Here is a 10,947-nt window from a genome sequence, read left to right as displayed (position 1 = left end):
TATTTGATTTTTAATTTATTTTCCATGATTTACAGACGTGTGTTTTTGTTGTGTACTCTTATTTAAAATTGCTTAATTTTGCAGCAACTTCCTCCTGCTTTACCCATTGAAAATGCCTTCTGTTTACTTCTTCTTGGAGATTCAGTTACAACTGATCACATCTCTCCAGCAGGAAGTATTGCTCGTAATAGTCCTGCTGCTCGGTACCTTGCTGCAAGAGGGTGTGTATATTTATGCTCATTTTATAATATGCCGTTCTTAAGCAATTTATTTTTGAACTTAACTCTATGACAATTACTTTTTTCAGGCTCACACCACGTGACTTCAACTCATACGGTTCAAGACGTGGCAATGACGCTGTTATGGCAAGAGGAACTTTTGCTAACATAAGATTGGTCAACAAACTTGTCTCCAGCACTGGTCCTCGCACTCTGCATGTTCCATCAGGAGAAGAGGTGAGAGGTTTGATGAATAGAGTAGGTCTTATGATGAACATTGAACCATAATAATCTTTGTGTCTTCTAATCCAGATGGACATCTTTGATGCTGCTGAGAGGTACAAGTCTGAAAACATATCACTTATTGCGATCGCTGGCAAGGAGTATGGTTCTGGATCTTCAAGGGATTGGGCTGCCAAGGGTCCTTACCTGCTGGTCTGTGCATTTTCCTGAAATTCTCTCCATTATCACATTTAGCATGTTTTTATTTCGTAATAGTTATTTTTCCATTGTTTTTACAGGGATTGAAGGCTGTTATTGCAGAGTCATTTGAGCGCATCCATAGATCCAATCTTGTTGGTATGGGCTTGGTGCCTCTCCAGTTCCTTCCAGGCCAGAATGCTGAAACCTTAAAACTGACTGGAAAAGAGAAATACTCAATCATTGTTCCTGAGGACTGCAAGCCACTTCAAACCATCACTGTTCAGGTTTGTAAAATTTATGTAACAAATCTATTGTTCTGTATAAGTTTATGAAGTACCTTATTTCTACCAAATGCATCCCCTTTTATCAAACAGGTCAGTGATGGCCGAAGCTTTGACACTATTGTGCGCTTCGATACTGACGTGGACATTTCTTATTACCGACATGGAGGTGTTCTCAACTACATGGTGCGAAAGATTGCAAGCCAGTGAAAAAGATGTGGAGATAAGTCTCATTTGATAAATTGTTTAATTTTTAATTATTGTTTTGCTGTGTATCAAAGTTGTTCTTTGCTCAGAGTAATTTAAGACTAGTCATATGACTGAACAAGCTATTCCATGAACAATTTAGTACAAATATCTGGCAGTACGTCAAATATTTTTTTTCCTATTTTTTAAGATTTATTTTCAATGGGCTGGGACAGCTTAAGACAGCTAATTTTATCTCGTTACTTATGGATTTTGGAGCCATATTGATTTTTAGTGAGGTGTTGTTGTTAGTAAATGAAACTGTTGTGCTTTATAATACGTCTTAGATCAAGCTTGGGGGATTCTAGAGGTTCTTGTGTCTTTTTTTTCTACCATGTTTGTTAATAAAAGTAAATCGTGTTAATCATCTCTTGTCTTTTCCCACCTGGAGGTGACATTGTATTCTGCAATGAGCTTGTGGACGGACACAGACGGACGGACACCTCCTCAGAGTCCACATGGGCCCTGCGCCGGGCGGGCGGGCGCGCTGCTAGTCGGTGGAAGTTCTCGCGGATCAGACGGCCGAGTTGGGCTGCTGGCGTTGGCGGTCCGTGGTACACCACGGTCCACTCCACACCTGTGTGCAATAACGACGCCCCGCCACTCCCTCCTCGCCTCCCCGACACCTGCCCCTGCCAACCCCTCGAGAGCAAGAGCTTGACGCCCCACATGGCAACGGAGCAGACGACTCGTAAACTTATGGCCCTCTGCCTCACCAACAGTATGGAAATACGAGAAGAAAATAATAAACAGTCGTAGGTACTCTTCAACATAGGCACATCATTTTGACCTTGAGAAAGGACGTATTGATCTTAGGTCATGGAGGTAGAGTCCTGTGGCAAGCAGCGGGGGCTGGTGGGGTTGGTGGTGGGGAACCTCACTTTCACAGTCTATTATCTTTTTAACGGGGAGAGTGTATGAGCTTAAACTAGTGATAAATAGGAAAATAAAAGTACATAGAATTTTCGTTACGCCATCCAAAAAATAATTTTACGCAAATTTTGCAACGAAAATTATTTTAGGGCTCATAGAGTGGTTTGAGAAATTTGGGTGATGGCGTCACGAAAATTCGATGTTCTTTTATCTTCCTAAAAATCACTCGTTTACGCTCATACGCCCACCCCGTTCAAAAGATAATGCTCAGGGGATGTTGATTGTGGTGGGCCACTCTAGTCGCTCTTTTTGATACTTGAACATCATTTCAAAGGGTCTTAGGCATTTCAGTTCAGACTTTAATACAGCACAGACCCTAGTGATCGGACGGGGGTGTGATTCGATTCCATAGTGTGACGTTCGGGCAGCACCACCACAATCGAAACCACCCCTCGCACATCATACGGGCACTCGGAGGGGACTGCCTGTGTACTCGTGAAGCCAAAGCCAGGGCGACGGCGGGGCTGGAGCGAAGTGTTCGCTGTCTGCCAGCACGCGTGCCTCGGGGTGCACAGTAAGGAAGTGCACGACGGGCCCCTCCCCTCCCGCCTGCGGTCATGCATAAGCCAGGTCATGTTTGAAGAGACGGCCTGCATGGTTGATGAGTGCATAGGCCGGACACGCACGGAGAGGAGCGCCAGAGGATGGCGGGACCGTAGCCTCCCCGGGCGGGGCGTGCCGAAGGGGTTGCCGATCTGCCGGGGGACTCGCCCGCCGCGCGCTCCACCCTGCGCTCCACCCCCACCCCGCGAGGATGCAGCGCCCCCTGCTGGAGCTCTTACGCGAATGGCGTTTGGAGGTCGGCGTCGACGCGCGGGTAGCGTCCCGGCGCCACAGGATCGCAGTCTCTTTGCGAGGGACGCCGGTATGGGTCCTTCGGCGTCGGCGCTGGTCGACATACGAAAGAGTTTGCCGGGTGGAAGGATCCTCAGTTAAACCGTAGTTTAAACTAGAGTGTGCCAACTCCAACATACACCGACATATAACATTTTGCCTCGTGTCACTTGATTTTAGTTTACCTGAAGATCCCTCCATCCACCCGGTCACCGCTAAAATGATCGAATAAATGGAGTGTTAGGTCCTTTCAAGAATCGTCTCGCCACAATTTTATTCTGGCGGAAACGGGAAAGATCGGTCGTTTAAAACCGAACCGACATAGCGGAAAAATGTCGCGGTCCAAAAACAAACGACCGTTTTGGCCGTTTCGCCCTACGTATGTTCGAGTCCAAAAACCCTTTACCATTTTTTTTTCCCGCGTGGATGTTGTTGTTGGCTGGCTGCAGTTCACGGCGTCGGTGTCGGTGCTTGTGGGCCTTCTCGCGCTGCTGGACGTGCTGGGCGCTTCGGGCGGGGGCCTGCAGATGAACGCCCTGCGCGTGCTCCTCGCGCTGTGCTCTTGCCTGCCGGCGCAGGTCTTCTTCATGCGGAGGATGCCACAGGCTCGCCGCGTCCTGGACCACATGATCGGCGCGGCCACCGTCCTGGAGACGGTCGCGACCCCCGCCGACCAGGTATACGACGCCGCCGTCCGCGCGCTCACTGCGCGGTCGCATCGAAGGGTACCTGGGTGCCTAATTTTTTCTGATATTGTTATGATTTTTAATTGGATTTTTATTGTGATTTTCCCCATTTATCTTAATTTTTCTGTGTTTTTGTTTTGTTTTGTTTTGGAGGGTGTATACATTGCTATTGTTATTGTTTTGAGTGAAGCGCCCCTCCGGTCGCGCCGTGCACGCCTTTTTTGCACACGTGCTGCAGGCCGAGATGTCGCGGACGGCGTCCCGGGGGCGGCTGGTGGCGCGCGCCTGCGCGGCCTACGTGCTGCTCGGCACGGTGACCATCCTGTGCGTGCTGCTGCCCGACGACGGCGGGTCGAGCGTCGTGGAGCGCCTGGACGGCCCCCTGCGCCACGCCGTCCTGGCGTGCGTCAAGCTGGCCGTGGCCGCGGCGTGCACGAGCTGCCTCGTGGCCTACTACACGTGCTACGCGCTGCTGTTCGTCCTGTACTCGGGCGTCGCCTCGCTGCTGGGCGCCGTCGAGGGATGCGCGCAGCAGGCGGCCGGCACGAGGACGCTGGTGAGTACGTTCGTTCGGCCTTCTGCTCGAGGTCAGGCTAGTTTAGGTAACCGGGAAAGGGTTGAAAAGTGTAAATAATAAAAACAGTCGGACGAAGGAATCATTTTGTTGTGCGCGACGTGGTCTGTCTCCAGCGCCGCATCGTGTGGGCGCACGGGCAGGCGGTGATGGGGGCGTCGCAGGTCGACGCCATGTTCCGCGACCTCCACCCCTTCTACCTGTTCGCCATCCTGACGCTGCCGCTGCTGGACACCGCGCAGTTCGTGTCCAAGCGCAAGGCCGACCTCATGACCCCCGCCACCATCCCCGCCATCCTCGGTGTGTTCCTGCCCATCTGCCTGGGCGGGCAGCGCGTGCGGGTGAGTTTGGGGGGAGGCTGTCCTGCGGGAGCAAGCCAGCACCGAGACGGTCGCACGGAGGCTGCACGCTCGCTGCTTTGCGGCAGGACCGGAACACCGCGGCCTGCTGGGGCTTCTACTGCGGGCCCTGGCCGGAGGAGGGCCGCAAGCCGCGCCGCCTCCGCGCGCAGGCCATGGCCGTCGCCACCAAGGACCGGAGCGTCACCATGCACGGCTTCGGCGCCCTGGACCGCGCGGCCTGCGTGCGCGCCGCCTCCACCTGGTTCCGCTTCCTGCAGATACTGCTCAGCCTCCAGTAGCGCTAGCCGCGCCCGGGCGTGCTCTTGCTAGTGGGACTCGGCGGGAAAGGACCCAGGCTTCGAGTCCCTACAGAAGGGGGGGAAATAAGTCGCTGCCGATGTATACGCTGGTTATCGCTGGTGTTTGGACAGACAACTTACCAAGCGTCGGGGTAGGCGCTCGGCCAATCAGGAACCTATATGTTCTACCCGCTATTCTTCTTCCTCCGTTAGTCCAAATACACTATTGGGTTGGTTGTCTGCCCCAATAACAGCCAGTACATTACAGCTACACAAGAATATACATATGTTTTTCCCGTGTTGGGTATGCGGTTGCCAATAAATGACTTGTGCAGCTTGTATCACAGTAGAGTTTATTAAATGGTATAGATGTTTAGTACATGGGATATATGCGTCAAATCATAACAGCTGACTTTTGGATACTTTGCACGCTTAATGGTTGACAATTGACTTTACTCGTAGTACTTGACCAAACCGCCGCTGCTCTTAATTTCCTGGAAGAACTTCGAAGATTCCTTTAGTGTTCTCGTACGCTGGGGGTCGTTGAAATCGACATGCACCAGACCGAACCTGGGGCTGAGGGCCAGAGAACAGGGTGGTCAGCGTAAGCCCGATATCCTCTCCGCAAATCACAGAAGAGTGCGTGCGGCAGCCAGCACAAAACTTACGTGTATCCGCTGGTCCACTCCAGGTTGTCCAACAGGCTCCACGCGGTGTAGCCGATCACGTTGCAGCCGTCCTCGTGGATGGCCCTCAGCATGGCGCGCAGGTAGGTCTGCGGATGGAGCCGGCGGTGGGTTAGGCAACACCAGGACAGGGGTAGGACAAACAGACATTCAGACACTTACGCTGTAGTACCGCGTCCGGTTGGGGTCTTGCAAGCCCTCGTCCTCGGGGCCTCCGTAGCCGTTCTCGGTGATGAAGACCGCGATGTTGCTGTACCTAGCCTTGAGCCAGTTGAGGGTGCCCCGCAGGCCCCATGGGCAGATCTAGGGTGAGAGGACAGGGTTGGTTGAGATGCGTACACAAACGTAAATGACGTGAAAAGGAGAACCGCGGGAGGTTTGCAGGGGGGCGTACCGCAAACACGTAGCGCGCCGAGTGCTGCCACTCTGGTCTGGATGTGCCGACCGTGTTGGTGTCGTTCGTGTACGACGCCTGCGTCACCTGCTCCGTATGCACCGCCGTGGTCGTGAGGGTCGTGGTGTAGTGGTTGATGCCCATGAAGTCGAGGGTGCCTGCAGGACGGTGCAGGGTGAGTCACACAATGGTAAAGTGAGTGAAGCTCGGCGGCGCCGGTAAACGGCCGTCGACGTCCGGCTTGAGCCCCGGCTATAGCGCACCTTTGATCATAGCCTTCTGTTCTTCGGTGAAGCTGGGAAGCCTGGACGTGGTGAGTCCGGCGCCGAGGCTGTTGGCCAACACCATGTCCTTCATCAGCTGCGGATAGTCGCCGAAGATCAACGGGTCCGCGATCCAGGCCAGCCCGAACACCATGGCCCTCTCGGCCGCCTCCTTGTCCTCCTGGCTGTCGGTGGCTGGCTCCGCGTACTGAATGTCCAACGACGAACCGATCTTCCCTAGAAAGTGCAACTCCGTTTGGCACACTTGTCGCAGATCGATCTCATAAGTTGCCGTCTCGGCGCAATATTTACCTTGTTGAGTTAATCGGTATTTGTCACTGTACAGATGATAGGCTTTGGCGTGCGCCAGGATCATGTTGTGGACGCATTGGTAGGCGCCGGTGCCCAACTGGGACACGCCGGGGGCCGCGCTGCCCGTCTCGTACCCACCCGAGCAGAAGATGTGTGGCTCGTTCATCAGGACCCACGTCTTGACCTGAAGGCAGAGGGGTTTGTTTTAACCGTCTGTGGGAACCGAGCCTTCCACGACCTGGCACAAAAGGCGAGTCAACCCACATCATTGCCGAACGTTCCGAACACGAAGTCGGCGTAGTCGACGAAGCGGTCGATTATGTTTTCGCTGAGCCAGCCGCCGTCGTACTCCTGGTACTTGTTCGGGATGTCCCAGTGGTGCACCGTCACCTGCGAACGATGTCGGGGTCATAACTTGTCAACGAATGCGCACGGGATCGCGGTCGATCGTCCACCCTTCACTTACAATGGGCTCGATGTCCGCTGCTTTCAAGGCCTGGATGAGCTGCTGGTAGTACGCGACGCCTTGGAGGCTAGGTGTGCTTGAGTCGCCGTCGGGCAGGATCCGCGTCCACGACAGAGAGAACCGGTAGGAATTTAACTGGAGAAATAGAAAGGGGAGTCCCCGTGTCAGTCAGTTGGTTGGTGTGTGGGCCACCCGCTGGCAGTGGGGTGGGCGGTGGGCGCGGCGCGTCCCAAACCCTTCCCGAACCCAACCTTCCAAACCGTGGTCACTCACCCCGAGGGCCTTGAGCATCTCGATGTCCTTGTCCCAATGCGTGTAAGAGTCGCAGGCCACGTCGCCGTTGGGAGTGCCCGGCCGCTGGTGGAAGTATGAGTCCCAGATACTTGGAGACTTGTCTAGAAAAGAATGGGAGAGGGTTACTCGGTCTTTTTACCACAGTATGATGTCAATTGAGCCGACTAGCCACATACACACACGCATACAAACCAACTAAAACATCATTTGTACGGGTACGGGTAATTAATAACTCACAACCCTTAATCGGATTTAGCACCGACAATAAAATCAGCCAAATCCCGCGTAAAACCATATGACATTAATACCCAGGTATTTAAAAAATATAAAAGACAAAAAACAAAGAAAAACGTTGTGATGAAATGTGGAAAACTCCCGCACTCCCCAACAGTCGTAATTTGCACACTGCACTGCTCCTTTGCGTTGTTTTAGCGAGCCTCGTGAGGCCATTACTGTTAGAGTAGGACTCTACTTACCGTCTGCGTTCCAGCCGCCCTCAACCTGGTAGGCGGCGGATGAGGCGCCGAAACGGAAGCCGTCGGGGAGTTTGTACATCGTGTTCTCATCGATGCCCGCGGTGGGGGCGTAGTAATCCTCAATAGAGCCAGGGCTCGGGGTCGGATCTGCAGGAGGCATTGTCGATTAATAACAAGTGTGGTAGGGTGAAAGAGACTCTGCTTCAACATTACGAGCTTCTTTATTTTGAAACTTCACACAATCTTGTCACAACAACAACAACATAGATGAGTGACTCATGCGTTACCTGGGTCGCTGCTGCCAGTGACACACCGCTCCGTGGTGGCGTCGAAGACGGAGGTGCCCGGGCAGGTCTTGGCCGTCGGGCCGACAAACGTGGTGGTGGTGGTCTGCACGCACTCGTAGAACTGCTGCTTGTCGTCGGGGTTGGCGATGCGCCCCTCGCGGGTGCACGTCAGCACGCAGTCGCCCTGCGCGTCGATCTGCCTGTCGTCGCCGCAGTCGGCCACGTAGGCGTGCGCGGGGTCCGTGTCGGTGCACACGAAGTAGACGCTCCTGTCGGCGCGCCACTGCTGGTAGGCGCCGATGTTGGCCGTCGTGCAGGAGGCAACGCTGCAGGTGGCCTCGGTCGTGGGCACGCACATGGCGCGGGCGGCGCCGAAGATCGTGGTGCCGAACGGCGTGCAGTCGTACTCGTAGGGCACGTTGTCCGCGCAGTAGTAGTACTTGCGGCAGTTGGCCGGCGACGGGAAGTAGCCGTCGCCGACGCAGGTGAAGTCTGTGGCCCTGTCGGCCTGCTGGCGGCACGTCTCGTTCTCGGGGGTGGCCGAGCACTGGCCATCGCCGACGCAGTAGGGGGTGCTGCGGGGGGTGGACGGGGAGTGAGTTTAGAGCGACCAAGACCCACACAAATCCCAATTTAACTCTACTGAATACTTTTTCCCTCGGGTCGACTTCTTTTCAAAAATCAGAGAAACGACGATATTTTATGAAACTGATAGACCGCCCGGTCATCGTCGTCATGCGATTTTCGAGCGCGCACAAGCGATCTAATTGTGGGCAGTTCTCACCTGGCAGGGCAGGCCGTCGTGCTGAGGGGTCGGAAGATGTTGAGCAGCTTGACGCAGGTCAGTTTGGTGGTGCAGTCGGAGCAGGACGCGATCTGGCCGTTGCAGTCCAGGTCGGCCAGGGCAGTGGTAGCGGCCCCGAGGGCGCCGCCCAAGCGATGCTGCTGCCTGGGCTTGAGCAGCCGGGGCTTGGTGCGGAGCGTGCCCTCGACGGCCGTCGCCAGCACCTGCGGGCAGCGCGCGGGGGGCAGTGTGAGGCGACCTGGTGTCGGCGCGGCGGCGGGGGCCTCGTGCGGCGGCCTGAGGAGGAGGGGGCGCTTACCACTGCCGCGAGGATGAGGACGAGGTGTAGTCGTCCTGCCATGGTTATCCGATGTGAGTCCTCTGCATCCGACTGACACGCTCTTCGCAGCTCTGCAGGGACATTTTATACTCTGCGCTCTGCTCGGCGGCTTGTTGTTGTCCTGTTCGCTATTTTTCTGCCATGTTTAAATGGGATTTAAGCGCCGCACTCCACGCTTGGTGTTTGCGCTCGCTTTCGTGTGGACTCCCGGCCTTGACGAGGGTCCGCCGATAGGGTTGCGCCGCGCGGCGCCTCGGCGCTCACCTCACGGCCCGCTCTCCTCTTCTCTGAAAGGCGCGCCGCTTTCCCTGAAGCCTCCCGGGGATACGCGGTATCGGCGCCGACGAGGAAGCCGCTCCTCCCTCGGGCTCCAGTTGTGGCGCCCCTGCACGAGTGACTCGTGTTTGCACCCTGGAAGAGCCTTCCCTGCTGCCAATTAGAGGGGGTTCCCGTGAATCAAAATACGATTGCTTATATCGTCTCTTATCATGGCGCGCAACGGTCTTGGGAGAGTAGGCAATCATGCCAATGCATTTGGTACGGTTGAAAAAGTCAAATTTCTTACCTAAAAACTCAGTTCAAAAATTTCTCGATAAATAAGACACTCTTTGATTCAAGGAAACTATTTTCTGTGCACAGTATATGTGTACGTGTACCGGGTGTCCCGGCTCTGACATGCCAGTATGATGGGTTGCACAAGCACCGGGTAGCAGGCGCTGTCGGGAGCGCGCAGGATTTCGCGCATCCCCGCGGAACCACGAGCCTTCCCGTGGAACCGCGGGGGATGCGCGAAATCCTGCGGGTTCGCTACAGCGCCTGCGAGCCAGCGCGTATGCAACCCGCCTTACTTGCATGTAAGAGCCGGGACACCCGGTAGATACAGTGAAAAGGAAAATGATGTTGCACAAGTGTATCTCCGTTTATTTCTACGCAAGCTCAAGTCTGTCTACTTAACAAAGTTGCAAGGCTATTACTTTTGCTGTGTGTGACAGAGATCTTACAACAATTTATCGCAGCCCTATTGTTTGCCACAACTTGAGGCATACTAGTGCCTGATGCCATGTTTTGTTTCTTTTTTAGATAAAAGGCCAACAAATATCACCTATCGCACCTGTTTGTGTGTATGTGGATTAAGCCAAGTACACGCATGTCACTGTGTGGATCCCCATCGGGAGGGGGGGGGGGGGGGGGGGGGGGGGGGGGGGAGGTAGGGCGTCACAATATACCTAAAATGTGGTTAACACGTCTCACGAACTATGTAAATCCATCGGACTTTCGGGGAACATGTATCAACTTGTTGAGGCCGCACTGTAAAATGCTTCTGAAGTAAATTCTTAGAAACGTTTGCGAAGAATTCTCATTCTTTGTATGAGAAAGATTTTCTTCGTATTGTGAAGCATTTCTTTCCGAGCCCATTCAAATCCGTAGAAACAATTGATTTGCATTACGAACTGCAAACTATCTATTCGTACGCTTTCAAAGTATTAGTTCGTAACCGGTTCTTAATACAATTCTTCGTAATACTCTACGAATATGGTTTGCTTTACGAACCTGTTCTTCATGAGCATTTTCACTGAAAACAGCGTAATAACGCATGTTATCACTAGATGATAACGCGGTGCACATTTCAGTTTTTGTGAAATATTCTCTAAACGAGCTCTGAGATTTAATTTTTGAAAGCACCATCGGATTTCCCGCGAAATTTCCGATCAACCAGCCTACATGTGATAGGGTTCGGAGTTGAAATAATAATACGGAATAAGACGTGTTCTTAGAGAACCTTTGTTCAGAACCCTATCACATGTAGGCT

The 10,947-nt window shown here is 53.7% G+C and overlaps 3 protein-coding genes across 5 annotated transcripts in view; 2 read left to right on the top strand and 1 right to left on the bottom strand.

Moving 5' to 3' along the window:
* Nucleotides 1-84: 84 nt before the first annotated feature.
* On the top strand, nucleotides 85-1,532 carry LOC127748732 (cytoplasmic aconitate hydratase-like; the record flags this gene model as incomplete). Its single annotated transcript, XM_052275360.1, is given in 5 exon segments — nucleotides 85-221; nucleotides 308-455; nucleotides 531-653; nucleotides 740-925; nucleotides 1,016-1,532. Coding segments are annotated over 5 exon segments (711 nt in total), but the record flags the coding sequence as incomplete, so codon positions are not given.
* A 145-nt stretch (nucleotides 1,533-1,677) lies between these two features.
* Nucleotides 1,678-10,947, top strand: part of LOC113203439 (uncharacterized) — a 25,134-nt gene continuing 15,864 nt past the window's right edge. Inside the window, exons 1-4 of one of the 3 annotated variants that reach the window (XM_052275359.1) lie at nucleotides 1,678-1,923; nucleotides 3,385-3,612; nucleotides 3,860-4,177; nucleotides 4,312-4,536. In XM_052275359.1, coding sequence (XP_052131319.1) covers nucleotides 3,463-3,612; nucleotides 3,860-4,177; nucleotides 4,312-4,536 — 693 coding nt within the window. In that variant the 5' untranslated portion in view covers nucleotides 1,678-1,923; nucleotides 3,385-3,462. Of the gene's footprint in view, nucleotides 1,928-2,215; nucleotides 2,967-3,384; nucleotides 3,613-3,859; nucleotides 4,178-4,311; nucleotides 4,537-10,947 lie in introns of those variants that run through there. The other 2 variants (XM_026418140.2, XM_052275358.1) reach the window with 2 other exon arrangements.
* Nucleotides 5,172-9,280, bottom strand: LOC113203449 (cytosolic beta-glucosidase). Its single transcript, XM_026418161.2, has 13 exons — nucleotides 9,117-9,280; nucleotides 8,798-9,021; nucleotides 8,014-8,588; nucleotides 7,727-7,873; nucleotides 7,230-7,351; nucleotides 6,957-7,091; nucleotides 6,755-6,880; nucleotides 6,491-6,674; nucleotides 6,179-6,415; nucleotides 5,916-6,073; nucleotides 5,684-5,824; nucleotides 5,504-5,610; nucleotides 5,172-5,411 (listed from the first exon to the last, which is right to left on the bottom strand). The coding sequence occupies exons 1-13, from the start codon at nucleotides 9,156-9,158 to the stop codon at nucleotides 5,288-5,290; spliced, it is 2,322 nt and encodes a 773-aa protein (XP_026273946.1). The 5' UTR covers nucleotides 9,159-9,280; the 3' UTR covers nucleotides 5,172-5,287.

Source organism: Frankliniella occidentalis, unplaced genomic scaffold, assembly GCF_000697945.3.
Source record: "Frankliniella occidentalis isolate FOCC.00 unplaced genomic scaffold, Focc_3.1 Scaffold585, whole genome shotgun sequence".
Classification (NCBI taxonomy): Eukaryota; Metazoa; Arthropoda; class Insecta; order Thysanoptera; family Thripidae; genus Frankliniella; species Frankliniella occidentalis.
The sequence above is the reverse complement of the archived record's forward strand: the minus strand, read 5'-3'. Positions and strand labels throughout refer to the sequence as shown.

Coding starts and splice junctions, on each gene's coding strand:
- LOC113203449 (XM_026418161.2), bottom strand. CDS start 9,158: ATGGCAGGACGACTACACCTCGTCCTCATCCTCGCGGCAGTG. Junction 7,874..8,013: donor CACTGGCAGCAGCGACCCAG/GTAACGCATGAG, acceptor TGCCTCCTGCAG/ATCCGACCCCGAGCCCTGGC. Junction 6,881..6,956: donor CAGCGGACATCGAGCCCATT/GTAAGTGAAGGG, acceptor CATCGTTCGCAG/GTGACGGTGCACCACTGGGA.